General features: G+C 38.9%; 1 protein-coding gene across 1 annotated transcript in view; it reads left to right on the top strand.

Moving 5' to 3' along the window:
- The first annotated feature begins 1,323 nt into the window (after window positions 1–1,323).
- The window catches only part of LOC135490663 (metabotropic glutamate receptor 3-like), a 120,173-nt gene continuing 99,877 nt past the window's right edge, over window positions 1,324–21,619 (top strand). The window contains exon 1 of the mRNA XM_064775982.1: window positions 1,324–3,316. Within this exon, the coding sequence (XP_064632052.1) occupies window positions 1,927–3,316 (1,390 nt within the window). The 5' untranslated portion in view covers window positions 1,324–1,926. The remainder of the gene's footprint in view (window positions 3,317–21,619) is intronic.

Raw genomic sequence — 21,619 nt, 5'->3', positions numbered from 1 at the left:
AAAGAGCTCATATATCAATGAAAGAAGTGGAAACACCGAAAGCCTTTCGCATTACGTGACACCAAGCAATTCCTTGGTAAATTTAGCCGTACGGCGGGCGACAATTTCATGATTATGATGGAGGGGAGATGCTTGGTGCCTGTGAAGTAGAGTAACACATTTTTGTTGTAAATTTAGAAATACATGATCAAAGGAAGGCATTTGGTCCAAGACCAAGGTCTTGAAGAAAATTAACTTTGGGCTCAAAGGTTTTGAGTAAGATGGTATTAGTTACTGGGCGATTATTAAAATCAACTGTGTGCACAAATGGGGGTAATGAAGCACAGCTGGAGTTGTGCAATGACAGAATTTCAAGTACAGCATCACAGATTCAGCCACAAAAATACCACTAGTTGCACGGTCATAAATCGCAAACTCAGGCAAAGCTTTTAGTTACCAGCCGATTGGAGCAGTATCAAAACTACCTGCACAATTCGAGCAATCTCATTATTGCTGGATTCGTGCAATCATGTAATAATCAGAAATTTTGGTATACATTTCATTACCTGTATTGGAAAATACCTGATTTTACTCCAAAAAATGACCTCACTAAAATTCTTGTCTGAATATAGCTTATTAACCACTACTGAATTAGTCAAGCCAAATGAGGCATGTTTGTTTCTGACCAGAGTCAAGCAACACCGAGCCAAGAGGAGTGATAGCCATTGGATAGGAGCCAGTTTATCTTCTAAAGGCTCCCATTGCCAGAATGATACCTCGTGCTAGATGAAATGCCGAATTCTTGCTTCCACATTCTAAGTCTTTTTTAGTTCTTGGTATCATCATAACGTGATTAATCGTTTACAGAATGTGAGCATTACCTACACTAAAGCACTTGCCACTAGACATGTTTGTAAAGTACCGACATTACCGTGATATAAGGCTCCAGTTGGTCCGTTAAATGATAGTTTTTAACTGGTGCCCTGCGTCTCTGGCAATAAATCCTACGGCTCGGTTGCTCAAAACTACGGTAACGTTAATATCATAAGTAAGGGCTTAACTGAAGCAGATAACGCCAAGCTAAGTTAACGCCAGCGTTAGTGACAAAATTGGTTTTGAACAACAAGGCCCTAGTATTATTTTCAGATGGGACGTACATGTATTGTTCTTAAAAAATACTTTCAATGTGATGCTCTCGAGTAAAACGCAGCGCCATTTGGCAACCATTCGAACTAATGCTAAAGCAACTGATACTAGCAGCGCAGCGCGTCGATAAACTGCGCATGTGATCAATACCTCTGCCGCTCCATGAACCCGCTGCTCACTGGTGATTTCTCTTTACAGAGTCGAAGACTGCGAGAGACTGCTCGGCAACAGCTAGAAAACTTCCCGGTGAGCGAGACGAGAAACAGTTGGATTAATTCAGACACAGCTCATGGATCGAAGTGACACGATGTTTTAATACGTGAGCGAGGATTTATTTCGACATCGGAGGATTATTCACCATTTGCCACAGCAGTGATTTAAAACTTGTCTTCAGTAGACACGGAATTTGTTTAGGTAACTTGTTGAGAGGTGACAGAGTAATTCTAGCATCATGATCAACCACGTGTCACGGTGGGATTGACTTTGATGTACATTTTTCTTTCTAATGCGACTTGGATGGTTTGTTCAACTGAGATTTGATGCTCGGAAGGTAAAGTCGGTAAATGTTACTAAGGCTGTGGTGTCACTTCGTCAGGATATTTTCAACATAAGTGACAGTTGGTCTTTATGAATAATTAGCTGTAATCTTCCCCATTAGATATCTGTCAGTGACGTGTCTGTCAATATATCGAGGAGTGTTTTCGAAGTGATCTGGAGTTAACTATGCGCGGGGATGGCACATGGATCTTGGCGGAGGTCAGTGGCAGTTCTGTAGATTGATGACTATGCAACAATTCTAATATGGCTATGCCTAGTCTTCTTGTGTTCCCGATCACCCTCCTAGCTTGGATCACAACTGTCCATGTCGTCTCACTCTCTCCTATCTCGCAGTTCAACCTAGCCTTGCTCAATGGGACGAAACCCATAGCCAAGGCACGGAACAAGGCGGTCAGAATTCCGGGTGATATAATCTTGGGCGGGCTTTTTCCTGTTCACCAAAAGTCAATATCGGGTGAGAAGCAATGCGGTCCTATAAATCGAGTTCGAGGACTTCAGCGTGTCGAAGTGATGCTGTTTACCATTAAAGAAATCAACAGTCGAATGGACATCTTGCCGGATATCACTCTGGGGGCGAATATTTTGGATACGTGCTCCCGGGACACCTACGCTCTGGAACAATCACTGGAGTACGTTCGCGCTTCTATGAGCTCATTGGACGCCTCGGAATTTACGTGTCAGGACGGCTCAAAGGCGAAGGCTAAGCCAGGGTTTAAGGCTGTTGCATGTGTCATTGGGGGAGCCTACAGTAGTGTGTCAATCCAGGTAGCAAATCTCCTCAGACTCTTTCGCATACCCCAGGTGAGCTACGCCTCGACAAGCGCAGCCCTGAGTGACAAAGGAAGATTTGACTATTTCGCTCGGACACTTCCTCCTGATACATTCCAGGCGAAAGCGATGGTGGATATTGTTCAGTATTTCAACTGGACATACGTATCAACATTAGCATCTGAGGGTGACTATGGCGAAAACGGCATAGAGTTTTTCATCCAGGAGGCACGGGCGAAAAATATTTGCATCGCGCTACAGAAGAAGATCCCAACGGCAGCCACGGCAGTGACATTTGATGAAATCATCGTTGGGTTACTGAAGCAGCGTAATGCTAAAGTCGTTATCCTGTTCATCCGGGAAGAGGACGCAGTCCATCTTCTGGCTGCTGCGACCAGGCAAAACTGTACTGACCATTTCGTATGGATTGCTAGTGATGGCTGGGGGAAGCAGGATACCGTCAAGGACAACTTCCTCGCCGCGGAGGGGGCAATAACGCTTGAACTCCAGACATACAAGATAACACCTTTCGATGACTATTTTACCAGCCTTCATCCAGAGAACCATACTATCAATCCCTGGTTCGCGGACTACTGGGAGGATCTTCATAAGTGCTCCTTTAAACAGTCACGCATTGACGGCAACAGTACGCCTGCCTGCACCGGACAGGAGCGTCTAACTTCCCGCAACTATAAGCAGGGAAGTAAAACTCAATTTATCTACGACGCGGTGTTTGCCACTGCAAAGGCATTGCATTTCATGCATCAGGATTTGTGTCCGAACTTCACCGGACTGTGTGATAAAATGAAGGTGATTGATGGGAATCTACTTTTCAACAACTACATCCTGAATCACACCTACGATGGTGAGTACATCTTATAACTATATGAATGGACTAGTCTTAAGTTTCAGCATCTATTAAGGGAGTATTAGGGTAATGTTAAGCCCTAGGGTTATCCTGTTATACATTCTAACAGCTTCAATGAACAATGAACACAAAAAATGGCAAATACAAAAACCATTAAAAGTCCGTTAGCGCATCCTTCGAACGCGTAGCACTAACATACAAGAAGAGAAAAACATTGTTGCAAACAATAAGCCTTGTACTCCTTTAATGTATAAATTGTACTCCTTTAACGTATAATGAAAACTTCTTTGCTAAATTGCATCATGTCAAATTTTTGCTCTTTTGAGAAAGAGACATTTTGATATTGATATTTTGGAGTTAATGAATTTCACAATCTGTAGATCATAAGACAACTTCTTTTAGTCAATATAAACGAAGATTTATTTAAAAATATAGGAAACATAAATCTATTGACACAAATATTATATGCTAATGCGACGTTTCAACCTGACAAAATTTTTGAATGACGAATATGCGCATGCTGCAATATGGAAATTTCAAATCCGCTTGACTTCCCGTCTTCTTTAAACTGCCTCATCATTATGAGTGAAATGTGGCGGGTTTTATGTGTCGCCTACCGTTATATTATTTATCATCTTTACCCCAGACCTATCAATGACACCATCACATTAGTCACACTTACGGCAAAAATGCGCTGAAAAACACGAAGCTAAATACAAGTTATTCTATTTTAAAACAGGGCCTTTCACCACTTTTAGCCGCCTTTTCAGTTTAGCGAATTTTAAAGTCAGGTTGGAATACCCTGATGGTGTCACTGACTCACTGCGATCCTGGATATTTAGCCAGTCCTACAATAAACCTGATTCTGTTGAAAGGGTCCAAGCAAAATTACATACTAAAGCTTTTCAATCACGTGCACCATTCAAATGTTTATTGTATTATCTTGCATCTCATGTACGTTTTATCATTTTCTGTGCCATTAATTAATTGGTATTGTTCACCTTTTAGGAGGTTTTGATAAATTAATAAATAAATAATCCAGATAAAAGTTGATTTAGGTCCGAGGTCAAAACGACAAACTTTGGGTTCGACGATTTACCACCAGTGAGCACTGAGCAATTACTTCGTCACATTGACAAATCTTTGTTTGTTTTGACATACTGACACACCTAGATTTGTAATTGCAGTGTCAGTTACGAACACGGGTTTGTTCATGACCTAACGTTAACTTCTACTTAGTAACATGTGACGAACTGAGGCAGTATTCGTGACAATTTGGTGATAGAATAGCAAGTCTATTTCCTGACTAACCTATGTTCGTCATTTTTCGAAGTAATTTTTTCAGTTTGTATACCAAAACCTAGTACAAGTACTTTAGTAGATAGTTTGGTATATGACGCAAAATCTGGTTACCAGAAATGATACATTCGCCTACTAAGTGAAAGTGGAGGCAAAAAGCTCATGAATCTGTTTAAACTGGATCCACTCACCAATACGATCCCAAGCCCGACAATACCCGATTTCTACTTCCGCCTCGATGGGTAGAGCCTAAACTACCGGGCAGTGGGCCTTTCGCAGCCATAAAAGGGGTGGTATATCTTGTCTTCGTTTCCCCAAGTTGGTTTTTAATTGTGATATGAAAGTTCCGCTGTAGAGAGTCATGACTATTCATGACGATTACGTTGTTAACCCTTGAACAGATATCCCAACCCTTTTATGGCTGCGAAAGGCCTACTATTGTGTTCGGCTGTTTAGACTCTACCCATCGAGGTGGTGGTACAAATCGGGTATTGTCGGGCTTGGGATCTTATTGGTGAGTTGCTCCAGTAGGTGTTAAAACCCCATAAGACCATACTGAAAGAGGCTAATCTTTTTTTAATAATGGTTCATTAAAAAAACCATTATATCTAAAGCAAGAGGATTCGGGAATATGATTGCAAAAAGGTAGAGGCCGAATGTTCTCTCGAAATTGCATAACAAGCCATTGTAAAAAGGGTATCTTTTTCTGATATGGCGAATTCGGATAAAAATACTGATTACTCGAGAATGGCTTTACATGCGCCAGAGCAATTGGCTGTTTCTGTTACATGAATGGATGTACCAGGCCCAGTTATCAAGTTTGGACTTTAATTATGAGGATTACATGAAATCCCATACTTGTTAATACATTTATGACCTTAATTCAGAAACAATTTTCTAACTTTCTGCCATTCCCTGGTTGTCATCATTTTCAGAGAATTCGCTAGATAACAAAATATTACCTTTTTTCAGTGGCTTGCTATGCAATGATAAAAGAATAATTTTGCATCAAACTTTTTGTCAAACGCTTTCATGAACCTTCTAGGTTTATAATGGTAAGATTAAAACAAGATAACTTCAAACCAATCTAATCAACCATTTCAGCCTGGCTATGCTTTTTTTCATCACCTTGTATTAATAGCTATATTGTCTGGATTCTTGATGATTTTCCTTCCGTATAATTCAGCAAGAAATACAAAGAATGCCGATAGAAATTTAAATCACAGTATCCCATGGTGGGGACTGCAATAAAAAAGAAGCAGAACTGCTGAACCAATACTTCTAGACATCATCCAATGAATTAATTGACCAAAAAGACGGTGGTTTAGTTCAAAGCGAGTGGGCTTTGTATAATTTACGACGGGCAAACTGAATCGGAAGAGGAAAGAAAATACATGTAGACACGACAGGGGAATTCAATATCAATGGGGTTTCCAGTACCTGTACACATCTAATGGATATCCGCGACGGAAATACAGTGGTCGTCAATCGAATAAAAGGTCAAATAGATACTTATGGCGGATATACAGTGAGGCAAACCGAGTAAAATGTCACATAGATATCGACGACGGATATACAGTGGGGTCAATTGAATGAAATGCCACATAGATATCGACCACGGATATACAGTGGGTCAGTCGAATAAAATGTCACATAGATATCCAGGACGGATATACAGTGGGGTCAGTCGAATAAAATGTCACATAGATATCCAGGACGGATATACAGTGGGTCAGTCGAATAAAATGTCACATAGATATCCAGGACGGATATACAGTGGGGTCAGTCGAATAAAATGTCACATAGATATCCAGGACGGATATACAGTGGGTCAATCGAATGAAATGTCACATCCACGACGGATATACAGTGAGGCAAATCGAATAATTTGTAAAACAGATATTCACGACGGATATACAATATGTATGTGTGTGTGCTTGTGGGGTCAATCGGGGGATTATACGAATTAATTGTCAAATGAATGTCCCGTCATGAATTGGATATCTTTAAATGAATGTCTGTCGAACAAAAAGAGTGTCAAAGTGTTGAAAATCACAGAAAATTGAAATACCATGTGAAAATTATTGCATGTTTTTTTACTTAAACTCTTTGAAAAAAGGCATAACAATGCTATTGAATATGATGGATATCCATTGAACATAGCAACAACATATGGTATCGGGTCTGATCTTTTTTTTGATGTCAAGTGGATATCAATCCAATAAAATTCAAACACGACCCGCGGATATCCATTTTGTTCCACAATCATTCATATTGTCTCTACGATAATCTCGATCATTCCATGCATATAACATTCTTGATATATTTTGACATGTCGATATGAAGATCATATATGCATGATTAACTTAGCTTTTTGATTAAGCTGTTGATTAGAAATTCTAATTAAGATTTCGAAGAAGAGAAAATTAAGCATAGCGCGGAAGTCGTTTGACTTGTCATCTCGTTTATTTACTTATTTAAAATGAATTACATGTATATGTCAAGTAGTAGGTCACGAAAGTGAACTTCAAAGATGATATCATAAAAATAGAACGTGCACTTGAAGATAATTTTAGCCTGTATCAATTCTTGGGATTGGGGAAGTGGCGCTTAAAAAAACGAGAAAAAAACCGAGCCCGTTTTCATCTCGTATTCAACGCCAACGTGTGGCATTAGTAAAATCGAAGGATAGCGCTTAATCTAGGAATCCAAGTCCAAACTTCTTCTTTCTGTTCAATAAAACTTTGATGGATGGGTAATCCTACTCTGCGCAGTTAGTATTGTATTGCAACGAAGCAGTTCTTCTATCACTGCTTTATTTCACCGTCATTGATTGTGCGAAAATGCTTACCTGTTGCTCTGTTTGTTTCATCCTAAAATTCAATATTTTGTTTGTATATTCACTCAACATTTTTTGGGATAATTTTATGGGACCTATTTTCGTCGCGAATGGAAACTCGCTGCTGTGTGTGTGTGTGATCAGGTTTACATTGTTTACATTGACCCCGGCCCTGCATTTCATGACCCGATCATCATTGTGCAACTTTTTTTTAGAAAAGCGTATAAAAAACATGACAGAAATTTGATATAATGATAGTATTCCTGCATGCATAATATAACGACCTCATTAAGTAGCCCGCCAGATGTCACAGAGACAGGATAATATCAGGTTCAGCCCCTAGTTTAAAGGAGGAGGCGGATTATTACTTCAACATGTTTGTTCTTCTCCTATTTCATATAGTGACTTATTTTTTTGAAAGTTTTCTGTTTGGCGTTTTTCCCCCACTTATTCTTCAACTCTGAGATTGGTAGAAAAACACATTATTCGTTATTTTTGCAACTCGCACAACTCCTGGCGCGGTAAACTTTTCGTAGCTTCGAGTGTCACCGAGGTCAAATTTTACATCATCCCGATTTATCGTCATTATTGGGGTAATCGAGAACAACTAGATGACGCAGTTCCTAGCCTCCGAGCAGCGCGTCGCCAATGCATCGATCTGCAACAAAGACGATCGCTGCACTGAGGGGTCACTCGAAGGAGATTTTAATTGAATTAGGGTTCAGTTCAGAATTAGATATTTTTCATTTTATGTGCAAACTGATGATGAAATTCGAAACAACTATGAACAGGGTCAGAACTATTTCTGTCAGATGTGGGATTTTCTCAAAATGATGATTGAAGAGTGGAAAGTAAAAGGGCAGCCGACAACTTGGTAATAATGCCCACAATAACTCCGTTGGTCCTTTAACATGTTTACGAGTCTTGAACTTTTCTAATAATATGAATGTTATTACGCACCTGTTGTCGTCTATTAGCATTTTACGACAGCTTCACAGAATGATAAGACCTAAAAAAATATCAAATCATGCAGTATCTTGATGAACATCATCTTGTCCCGCAGCCATGGCATGTGCTGGCCAGCAGTCAATTTCGTATTTCGTATTCCTCATTCATAACTATTATATTTTGGTTATCAATGACAGATTTATTCGTAGCAGCTTCAATCGGAACTTTTCTAATAAAAAATTATTGTAACTTCGCCCCTGTTGTCGTCTATTATTATTTTTTTACGACAGCTTCATAGAATGATTAGCCCTAAAAATATTATCGAATCAGGCAGTATCTTTATCAACATCATCTTGTCCCACAGCCATGGCATGGGCTCAAATACACATAATAGACTTGTGGTCTAGTACCATTAGGCCCCGCGCGGTGGCCCTAAATTACCGCGACTATTCTATTTTGGTTATCAATGCAAGACTTGCTCGTAGCAGCTTCTTTCGTCGGAGTGAACGGATGATTTCTGTATGTTGTATCAGCCAAAAAAAGCCGCCTGTTGATATTTCATGATAGTCGCCTATCTCATCAATGGTCATGACGTCCTCTTCCGGCTTGAGCTTTGTTTTGATTTGTCGTAGTAATTAATGAACTGGTCTTAATTAGAAATTAGAGTACATACGATCGCGACCAAGTCTTTCCAATTTTGAGCCGGGCGATTGCTGATACATTCGCGAACGCTTTTATTAGGGCTCCCATTTCAAACAGTCTGCCACTTGTGTATTCTACAGAAAGATAATACAGCTTGTTTTACATCTGAAGTTGTCTTATAAATATCGACAAGAAACTGCACTCAAGTCTCGGATCATCATTCGAACAAATCGTTTAGTGTCATTCGTTTTCCGATTATCGGTTCTATTTATAAATCACGTATTATCAATCGCAGCTGATGATGAGGTACAGTCATTCGCAAAAGTTTAAGACCACCTTAAAATTACCAGAACGCTTTTTGCTCCTTAATACTTCTCGCAAATAAAAGAATTCAGGACTAGCCAAATACGCTGTCTATTGTCTTTAAACAAAGCCCGCTCACACCTCGACTTAAAATCCTCATTGTTTTACAGTCTTATCAAAGGGTTATTGGGGCAAATGTTGGTAACGTCGAGTCCCACGAAACAACTTTCAGGGTGGTCAATGGGCCTTAACCGGTAGGTCAACCAAACGTAATGACCAAGATTCCACAGTTTTGATAATTCGACGTGTAGGTTCTTCCTGTTATTTCTCTTTATAACTTGTACCCTTTATTATGAAAAGATTTTGAAAAGGTGCATTAAAATGTTATCCACCTCAAAGGAGCTTAAAGACCTTTGCTGTTCGTTATATATTTGAAATTAGTAAATGAATTTGAAAGTTTCAAATTGTGTAATGAATAATGAATATAAATATTATATAAACGTAATGAATATAAATTTCAACAATGCCGTTGTGTAGTCGACAGATACAAAAATACTATAAATGCCGAGTATCAGAAAATGCATAATAACTGCACTACGGCATTGTGTACATTAACGGCATTTTTAGTTTGATGGCACACCAATAATACAAACGGCTCACGCCTTTAAAACTGTAAAATCTCAAGTCTCAAAACATATCACATTTTGATATTTTGACACTTCGTCAAAACGAAAATAATTGGTTTCTTCGGAAGGGATCTTAGAATTAAACGAACACTAATACATGGCTTTATCTTTAAAAAAATGTTAAGTGGAAAGGATGCATTCTTGGAAATTTCTATTTTTTCCAATATTTTCAAAAACAGCATTTTTATATTTCCAAATCAAAAGTGTTACTGATACCAAACTATTACAAACAACATTATGTACAAGTAGAATAAATGCTGGCAACTGCATTGTTTATCAATGGTATACTTTATTCTCGGTTTTAAACTACCAGTTCAGCATGTTGTATGTCCAGCCCCTTTTCAACAATGAGGCAGTCATAATTTAGCATCGCTATAACGCTCAGGCCAATCCGGAGCATAGGCCCGCAGTGTGTTATCTTAACTTTGCCGCTTATTGAAGAAATGGTGTCGATTACCAGTGATTGGTCAGAATACCAGAATGATGATCAGCCGGTGAGGCCTACGTCAAATCTGTCAATTCATTGCTGAACTAGCCAATCCAGGCAGAATTCGCGCTTGAAGACATGCCTACATTCATAAATGTGGCCATGCAGTATTATAATCGTGGATTAGGGCATGGCCAACGGACTGGTCGTTTAAAACCGGGAATAAAGTATTTTGGTGGTCTTAAAGTATCGGAAATGACTGTAGCAGTGCAGAGAAATGGTTGGTTTCGATCGTCTAAGTTTACCAATGAAACAGATAGAGCGGTACATTCTAAATCGATAAAGACAATCTTTGGAACAAGCTCGCCATAAAAAGTGAAACCGTTGACATTTATTGTGTTTATTATTCTGGTAGATTCTTGTTCAAGTACTAGTACAGAAATACTCTCAACTCGGCCTTATAAGACCAGATCATATTCTTCTTGCCCGCCCATTACATGTTAATCATACATGTAGGATTACCCAAAATCACGATTCCAACCAATGAGGGCTGAGGAGAATTTTCATAGGCCTAACATGGATAAACATGGATGAACATCCTTATGAATAAACATCATAAATGTGGTATAGGGCCCTATTATCAACCTGGTCTTATAGAGCCGAGTTGAGAGTACTATATACCAAGTATACTGAAAAACTCAAGCTTCTGGGTTTTTTCATATAACGTCGCTGACTCTGCTGGATGCGTATTTGTGTTAAGATTTTTAAGAGCACAAGAACCATTTTTAAAGAGTGTTAGTAAAAAATGAGTGATTTTTTAATTTCGATTTATAGACGTATACAATATTTCGTAGCCAATCCCTTGAGGTTCCAATCGGCTCTACGTATCTCGAGGGGGCCAGAAAGGCAGATCCTGTTTGACAAGTGCATACAGATATGTCTTCATAAATCACAAATTGGCGCAGTGGATGTGATTAGAGTTCGAAGTAAACATCGACGCCCGCAAGCACTGACATATCTTCGGTCGTTGCGAGATCCCAATCGGATCACTACCTGGTAGTGTGATCGCGAGAGCCGCTCTCTCCAGAAGCTTGGCTATCCAGTTCCCTGCCACATTACATTTTTCAAATCTCTCTATATCTCGGGAGTATTAGAAAACCGCGCCGAAATTGAAGGGTAAATAAATCTCGATTCTTTTCTTGCACGGGAGTGAAATTTGGTACATACTTATATACATGCATATACGGGATATTTATTCCATAATCTTTGATGCAGAAATCTTTGTAAGTCATTATTTGACAGCCAAATGAAGAAAATTGTCAAATATTGCAATGTCCAAAATGGTCCCCGAGGCGTCGGCTGCAGGGACACCTGTCAACCATGTGACACAAGTGACATAAGCACCTGTGCGGTGATTCGACAGTCAATAAAAAATCTAGCTTCCTTTTGCGTCTTCTATTTGAAATCATTGCTGAAATCGGCAGACGCGAAATGAACCACGTTAACCTCACTCTTTTGAAAGAAAACGCGGAGAAAAAGGTATTTGATCAGGGAGTTTGAAAAAAAAAGGTTGTTACCTTGCCCACGGTGAAAACGAAACCAGTCCATTGACGTAATACAGACTCGGACAAAGAAAAGAGCTGCCTACGCCGATCGCATTAAATGCTCCTACCCTTTGTAAATTTTCCCGAATCATTGCTGAAACGGTCGACGCGATATCAAACCAGTTGACCTTACTCTTCAAAGGTGAAAGGCGATATAATGTCTGTGTTCGTGGGGCATATAACAGGCTGTAAAGAATACTTGAAACAAAATTTCGGTTCTTTTGTTTGAAGCTTGATTGTTTGCACCAGTGGCCAATGGGGTATTTGTCGTAGTACAGGGAGGAAGAGTCCATTGACCACGTTCTTTGTTGTGTAGGGGTGACAAGTGCCCATACTGATGAGGCGGCCGAGATGCAACTTTGGAGCATACTGAGGGTAAAGTTTTTCCGCGCCAATTGGAATTGACCACCATAAAAAAGGGTGATGGTCAATGGACGGTTTGCGAAAATAAATTGAGGCCATTTTCACAGTCAGCGTAAATTTACCATGACATCGTAAGTTGTTCCGCTTGGTTTCTGCTTAAGTGGTTCACAGTCGGGCGATATGTACTTTGTTAATGAGGGTTTTAGGCCGTCATCTCATCCCTACCATGGTAACAAACAGCCCGATTCCGTTGTGTTCCGTTATACATGTTAAAGCAGAAGAAAGAGGAACAGCTTAGAATGCACAGTCTGTCACGCGAATCACATCCTGAGATTCAGAATGTTGATACTCCCACCTCGATTTGAAATATACAGGCGGACTATATTGAAAACCACTGGCGCCAGGATGATATAAGTCGGGCAAGGTCAATAATATTTTGCATTGATTTGAAATTTACCTTCACCGACGTTTCAAACAAAATAGAAGTCACTTGTACGAAAAATTGACCTGAAGTTGTTCAAGTGCGCTGAAAGTATCAATAAATAAAATGCTTGTTCGGGAAGCATTCGTACAACCAGAGTCTTTCAAATAAAGAAAGACTCTGGTATAACAGTACCCATACGTGTTTTTATAGAATAGGTATATAGTGCGATTAAATTCCCCTTTCAACACTAAACAGCTGAACCAAATATCCCTTACACAAAGCAAATCTGAGCGTATCAAAAAATGTGATACACTTCAAGTATAGGCTGTGTTTTTTTTCCACTTAATAAATATGGTGCTAGATTTCAGTGAAGCAAGGTCGAAAATTTCGATAAGATTCTCATAACATCCGTTGTTTAAGGGGCAACTGGGGCGTGGGATTTACCTGACCGGGAGGATAATGTCCCTGCTTGATACCTTGCGCCACCACTGGTAGCATCACAATAATTCTGATCTTTGCTCATGATTTTCGCCAGTGTTGCGAGGCAGTTTTGGACATGGCTTGCAAACTTCAGGCAGACCAAAGGGCTACTCGCCATTTCAGTTCAATGATTTTTCATACAGTGATCCTATTTGGAGAAGTTACCGGCCTGCTTGAAGTAAGTTTTTTTACGGAAAACCAACAAGTCTTATGCCCAAGTTGGCCCTGTAAGGTCGTATTCAGTTTCGTGTACATCAACATGCACATTCTTAACAAGAATCTTAGATCGGTAGTTAAGCTTACAAAAAAATATTGTTAAGAATGTACATGTACATTGTGTACAAACCGAATATAAGATTTGAAAAAAAATCATATCGAAATCGTATCAGGATATTCTACCAGGGAAGCCACCCTGTTACTAGTCATGTCTCAAAACTCATTATCATTATTAAGCGAACAATGGCCGTTAAAGGGACAACTTTGGCGTAGCATTTACCTGGCCAGGAGGATAATGACTCTGCTTGCCACCATGCGCCGCCACCAGTAGTATCACACTAATGCCGAGTTCTCATTATGATTTTGGACAGTGTGGGAGGCAGTTTTGGACATGTTATGTGAATTTCAGCAGGCGTATGATTACACCCCGTTCTACTGCATTGTTTATTGCAATTCAATGACTTTTCAATTATCCTGTTTGGAGAAGTCAGGGTCCTGCTGGAAGCCATTTTTGTATGAAAATCCACAAAACTTCTCATACCCAACTTGTCCCTTTAAGATGATGAATGGTATGAAAATGACTTGTTTTGGCTGGCAAGACCATACAGAAAATAAAACCTAAGTGTCTTTGTCGCTTCTTTATGAAATTCTTTGGGCAAAACAATACAGTAAAGGTGTTGTTTGAACATTTTCACCAAAAACCTTCGAAAAAAAGAAATCCGGCATGTCCATTCAGTTTTCTACAGGATACTATTGTCAGCTAAAGTCATGCACAATTGATATTTCACACTCTTCTCGTTTACAACGACTGCTTGTTTAATAATAGCACAGGTGAATTATGTCTCAGCCGCAGTAGCCAAATGGGCGCCTTCACTAAAATCCATCTCAACGTTTACCGGGTGTCCCAAAATAAACAATTTCTGTACTCAATTTTTAGAGGTGATCATGTTTTTGATACACTCTGTATACATACCTACATACTTTTCTCCTTTCATCCCGGCCGGGACATAGGTCAGATACATTTCCTCTCCACTTCTGTCTTCGGCCACTCTCCCCATGTCAATAGCTCCAGTCCTACAGACCACGCCTTCTACCTCAGTTGATCTTCTCCAGGTTGTGCGTGGTCTGCCTCTGCTGCCACGAATGAGTTTGGACCTTAAAAAAGTAACATATGCATGTTGTTATCGTATAGCGCTTTATGCTGTGCAACACTCTCAAAGTGATTCGACATGTTTTCCCAAGAGTTAGGCATGTAAGGCAAAGAAACCTGCCTAGAGTCTCACGCCAACAGTGAAATCGAGCCAGGGACCTCTTGACCGCTAGTCGGAGACCCCAGGCACTACGCCACCACGGCTCCACCCTGTTCGTGATGTAGCAACTTTAGTACCTTCATGACCCTGGGGGCGGGAGTACTCGTTGCAGGTTCAGCCACGCCGGCAAGCTGAGGGGTGCAGACTATCGCCTAACCCTTGCCCCTCCAGGTTGAGGGAGTGCGCGGGTTAAAACCCCTGAAATGTAAAAAACAAAAACAGCACAAATACGTTCTGTATAAAGCTTTCTTAAACGTATTTCCACCATCATCTTCAATAAAAGCTTTGTATTGATATTAACTGTAGCAAACTTCTGGTCTACCTATTTCGCCTATTGTCATGATTGTAGCCTGACATGTATGGTTGCCTCATGGTAGGACTAATCACTAAGATCGATTTGTAAACCAATTCCATATAATTAGCTTACGTTTAATATGTGCTTAATCAGGAAATCTTCCTTCGAGGTAGTCACGATCTCTCGCAAAATATTGCTGGACATGTATGTGTGTATAGTATATTCAAAAGTAAGCGAACTGCAATTTCTTTAAATAGACAATAAAGGAGTGGATAGGTGGAACATGTCAATTTCGTTCTGCTGCAGATAAATATGAAGCTGCTTAATATTTCATGTTTGTAGTCATTTGCAAAAGTTGAAGTGGGAAGACATGTTTACAGAAGACGACCTTGTTTTTGCTATATCTCACCTCCTGCCCTAAAATGAGTCAAAAACGCCATTTTTGATTTAAGCCCACTTAATACGTACCACCTTAGAAATGTACAACTTGAATAAAAAATAAATAAACTGAGATACTGTTATTTTCTCTCAATTTCTATTACGCATGTTAACCATCTCAACTTGACTGCTTACCATGAGATTGAGGTCTTCTTGTTCACACCTTGATATTCCAATACGCCCTGATCTAAAAGACGCAGTATCCAACATGTCCAAAATAGGCCTGGATGCGATCTCAAAGGGGCTAAAGGCCGACGCCGTTCGTTAAAAATTTTGAATTTGTAATTGAATTTGAAAATTTTTCAATTGTGTGAATGCATACTAAATATAAATTTCAGTATTGCCTTTCTGTAGACAGATATACAAATACTATACATACCAATTTTCAACAAATTCGTATTAATAATAACTGCACTACGGCATTGTGTATAAGTGGATTTCTATTCAACTGGACCACCAGTATTTACGAACGGTGTATCCCTTTAAAGGCCAACGCCGTTTGTAAAATGTTTGCAATTTGTAATGTCGAAAACAGTCATTGCGTATTGCACACTTACTAAATGGAGATAATGCAATAGAACTGACTGAAAACGGAAAGTATTGATCTTAGCTACATGTTCCGAAGATTGCTAATTATCAGATTACTACATTGGGAATTACTAAAAATAAAAAAATCGTATTACACAATATCTAATTGGAGGTAATGAAATAACACAAAACTGAAAACAGAACATATTGGTGCAGCTACATGAGGCCGAAGATTAGTAATCAGTAGAAAGTTTTGGGAGTTACATAAATTAGGTATCAAATGCATGTATAATCTGCTGTTTTGTGACACCTTGTACATAATGCCATGGCAGCACCATAATGCCACGGCAGGTAAAATGTCGTTTTCCTAGTAAACCTAAGTTATCTGTTTGCATTTTGTGAGTTTTTACTATAGTACTTAGCTTTTGATATTACTCATGACGTCAGCATGAGTCATATAGTAGGGGCCTTTCTGTTGAAAATTGTGAAATTAACAAAATGGGGAGGGGATATTTTGATTCTATTATCACAAGAAGTTATTTGGTTGTTTGTTGATTTTTTAATATCACAGAGATAGAATAACATACTTGAATGCGGTTTTCAGCATAGAATGGTATATCTAGTTATATCTAGTTGGCCATGTATATCTATCTGTTGTATTTGGGCCCAGCTAATCCTGTATCATCATTATGTAACATGCAATTATAAAAAATTTCCAAAAAGCTACTTTCTTATTTTATTTTATTTTCGTGTATGGGTGAACTATGATGCAACAAAGTTTTTTTTTCTTTCATTACTAGAAAATTCCTGCTAAATTCTTTCATTTTAAAGATTAGTTTTAGCACGCTACAGGTGATTGTTGTTTGCCGACAGCTGGTGACCTTTGAGAACACCCCTCATAGTCAGCAATGCAGTCAGTCAGGGTCTTTATGGCTAATTCAGCTCATACATGAAGGATTGGGGGTCTTTATCAAAGGTTATGGAAGAGATTAAAAAAATAACATAAAAATCCTAAGCAAAAATGCGCATTTGTCATGACTATCGAACACACTCTATGGAATTGCACGTGCCAAAAAATGATGATCATAAGCACAGTTCATGGGCTCATTTAATGGAATTAGGTGCATCCAAAAACAACAGATAGATAACCAACCAAATATACCACACTCTGCTGAAAACCGCATTCAAATATCTTATTTCATCTCTGTGATATTTAAAAAAATTGTGGACATTTGCTTTCTTGTAGGACTGTACATTAAACTATTATACTTTATATGTCGTGTACCTATGTAAAATACATTTTTATATGGTGACTAATAATGCTAATTTGAATTTGAATTTGAATTTGAGAATTTGATATATAAAATGTCCAAGTAATATAATAATCATTTATTCAAGCTGAAAATAAGATGAATGTCGACATAACAGTAGAAATTGCTATAGCGATACTAGGTGAAGTCATATGTCTGAACTTGCTATTAATAGAATATCAAGTAAAATCATTTGATCGGTAGCAGAAAAAAATGTAGCAGGTGTTTTTCTTAATATCAGTGACAAAACTCTTGATAAAAACTATCTGATTTCTGTATATCGGCATTTTTTTCCCCTATAAAATGTCTTTTAAAGGTGTGAGCAATGACGTACTGAGGTCGATCTTGCCACTAAGTCCATTTCTTGTGAAAATGGCAATCCTGTATATCATGATTTCATACAAAAAATGAAGCAAAATGATTTATCATAGACCCTAAATGCACTGATCCGGCAGACATGCTATATAAAACATCAGAATTTGTCGCAAAAAGTAAGTGCAAACTTCTCCAAAATCATTGGAAGTGTCCTCAAGCGGTCTCGAGCTTTTAGAGGTCGGAAAAAATCAACTCGTGCGATCTAGTGACTAGGATCAGGCACTCGGACAGTATTCGTATTATATTTCATCTAAAACTTCAAAATCCTCAGTATAACATTTACTTACAATCGGTCAATTAAAGCAAAATACGGAAATATTTGCTCAGCCGTTTTGGGCTTTTCCGTTTATAGTGCCATTCACGTGAAATGGACTATAGAATCATGGCATTCTGTTGACCCGTACGTTTGAACTCGTTCTGCACTGGCTTTTAATCCTAAAGATTACACGTATCAATATGTGTCAGCAAACGTCATGTAAAATATCACTGGAACGCTTATACATGTTATAGAAGGTATTATATAAAGTGTTCCTGTATGCATCTGTCCATTTTGACTGCTAAAACACACTAAATTATGATTCGAAACTCGACAACTAATTGCAATGTGTTTCTGAATGTATTTATCAGTTTTGACTGTATCCTAAATTATGATGACAAAATCGACATACTGAAGTCTTTTTTTACTGTATTTGTCAGTTTTGACTGCTAATACATCCTTAACTGCATGTTACAACGACAAAAATCACCGCAAAATATCACTGCAATGTTTTTTTTGAAAGATTTGTGAGTTTTGAGTGTTCAGCATAATACATCCTTCATTTTAATAACAAAAAAACAACAGTATAAAATATTCTGAAACACCTAGTAAATTTGTTGAAGTTGTACGCCGAGTACATGTAAATGTTTGAATTCGCATTCACACGGGCGTGTGTAACTAATCGTCAAGCTATTGACTTGGATATTTCACCTTCGCATGAGGAAAACTGGTCGATAGCACATCGTGTGGAGAGTCATCAAACATGCATAGTGCGCGTTAAAGTACAATCAAAATAATTGACAACATGCCTACAGTTGATGAGAAGTTTGTTGTTACGTTTACGGTAGTTTCCACCGTGTGGGTGGTATGTAAACTTGCGATAGCCATACTAAGAATGCGTCAGTTGTTGATGTACTGTTAGTCGTTGTTGTACTGTTAGAGTAGTTAATAATACAGCATGTGTTATGCTCAATATTGGTCAATTCTAATTGAGGCTGCCGTTTTTTTACGGCGGTCTCTAATGGATTAGCATACAAAGAACTGGCTATTCTTGCGGAAGTTATTTTTCCCTTTTGAACCATAATCCTAATCCTAACCCGTCATCCTAATCTTAACCCCAGCCCATATCCCTCTTACACAAATCCTACCTCGTAATAATGTGTCAAACGCTTGAATGAGATTGGGTCAGAATTTCTTTTGCTACATATCTCATTGGCGACACTACCTTGTGTGATGGACATGACATCATGTTCCGACCTTGGTTTCGATTTCGCAGTAATTAATCTAACTGTCATAGATTGGTGACACTAGATCATTACTCTCATCCAATTGGCTGATAATGCTCTTACGTCACTCATAACATCTGAGCTATTCCGCTGGTGGATTGATACACATTTGTGATGGCATTACCGAGAAGCAAATTGCAGGTGTGTAAAAAAATACATATCTCATTCGCTGTCAAACGAGTTAATATCCTTGCATATATACGACCAACAATGGATTAATCCATTGACGTAATGTGCACGCATACAAATACATGTACAACAAGTTCGAAGATGCCAAACTTGCTAGTTTATATCAATACAGAATAACAACACAAGAAAAATGCTTTCAACTCGAGACTACTTAAGGTGTGGTCATCACATTTGACTGAGTGACCTTTCTTGTCATCTCTGATGTTTCAAAGGGTCTGGAAATAGCCAGATGGTAATAAAATAGGTTGTATTGCGATGAACTAATGTAATGATGTCTATTTGAAAAAAAAGACACAGATTCCATCGGGATGAGGACAACCACTAAAAACATTTCGTACTTGTGAAAAGGAGGCCTACTGATACTATATGCTCTTCGAATTTTGTTCCGAGTTTAAGCTGGTCAGGCCGATGTAGAAGTAAAAAAAGCCCCCTCTTCAGGGAAAAGCTTTTGTGTTCTGATGGATTATGGTATATGGTTGTTTTGAGACCATGGCCTCAACAAGCTCATAGATTGAAGCGCATATGAGAATCCTTTGTTTCGTGGATATCCGATCGCGAGGACACTTCAAACTTCAGCGCCGCTTAAACATCTTGCTCACAGGCTGGTAAACTTCTTGCTCAGGCTGGTTGAACTTCTCCATGGGTGACATCAAGAATTTAAAACGTCTTTAATTATTCTTGGTGCCATTTTCCCACCTAAAGCATTGGTTTGGTTCTGTATTATTTTGATAAAAACTAGGTGGTGAAAGGTTTGGATTGCGTCATGACCGTGATTGCTGATTGAGAAGGAATGCAAATAATCTATGGACACTTTGGTCAATAACCCCCCCCCCCCGAATGTAAGTTCTTATTATAGCGCTTTATAACGTACGACATTCTCGAGGCGCTTTGCATTTATTCCCAGTCTAAGCGGAAAGTTTTTAGTACAACTCAGATGAGCTGCTAAATCAACGCTACAACCTGACTGGTACCTTTTAAAGACCTGCGTGGAATTATATAGGCATGTAAAGCAATACTTTAGTATCTGCCTAGAGCCTCAAGCCGGCAGTGGGAATCGAACCAGGGACCTCTTGCCCGCAAGACAGATATCCGAGCCACTACACCACCTCAGCTCCATTGTATGCATCCAATTAAGGCTTGAATTTTGTTTCAAATGTCGAAATAAGTGCTGTTATTTCTGAAAAGGGTTGTTATATTGAATTGAAGCTTTCACATAAATTTTGAATGATCATAATTATATATGATTATAAGTAGTGCCACTCATTAGCTGAAGTAATTGATTTAGTTTAGAATATCCCTTCATTCATTAAAAGGCATACAAAAGACTCACATCAGAATGGTTTTTGAAATATTATATGCCGTTTTCAGAGAGAGAGAGAATATTCTTCTACGCTGCTTGGAGAATGGTCTCTAACCTGATGCCGATCAAGATCAATTATATATCACTCTCCGCGAGCGGGCATTAGTCTCCCATCGCGGAAGATGGTTTTAGCATTGTTACCCACCACCTGTGGCTTATCCCATTAAAGAAACAACTTGATATTGTGTTAGGATTGTATCGTATTGACGGCTGATGTTGATGGGGCATCATTTCCGTCTCACGTAAAGTGGATAAATCTGTCCAACAGAATTACTCCTTATACGACTTCTATAAGACCATATGCGTCAAGTGTTAGGACGAGTGCACAACAAAGATGATGAACTGGATATTCATTAGAAATGTATCTTACGTCTGTATATTACTGGATCCACTCACCAATGAGAGCCCAAGCTCGACAATACCCGATTTGTACCACCGCCTCGATGGGTAGAGTCTAAACAGCCGAACACAATGGTAGGCCTTTCGCAGCCATAATAGGGGTGGGATATCTGTTCAAGGGTTAACAACGTAATCGTCATGAATAGTCATGACTCTACAGCGGAACTTTTCATTTTACAATTAAGACCAATTGGAAGAAACGAAGAAAAGATATCCCTCCCCTGTTATGGCTGCGAAAGGCCCACTATATGCCCGGTTGCTTAAAGGCCATATATCAAGGTTTGAAAACATGCTTGATACTCATGAAATATGTTGAGGGTTAA

This window comes from Lineus longissimus, chromosome 7, assembly GCF_910592395.1.
Source record: "Lineus longissimus chromosome 7, tnLinLong1.2, whole genome shotgun sequence".
In the NCBI taxonomy this organism is placed as follows: Eukaryota; Metazoa; Nemertea; class Pilidiophora; order Heteronemertea; family Lineidae; genus Lineus; species Lineus longissimus.
Note: the sequence above shows the minus strand (reverse complement) of the source record. Positions and strands in the feature narration are given on the sequence as shown.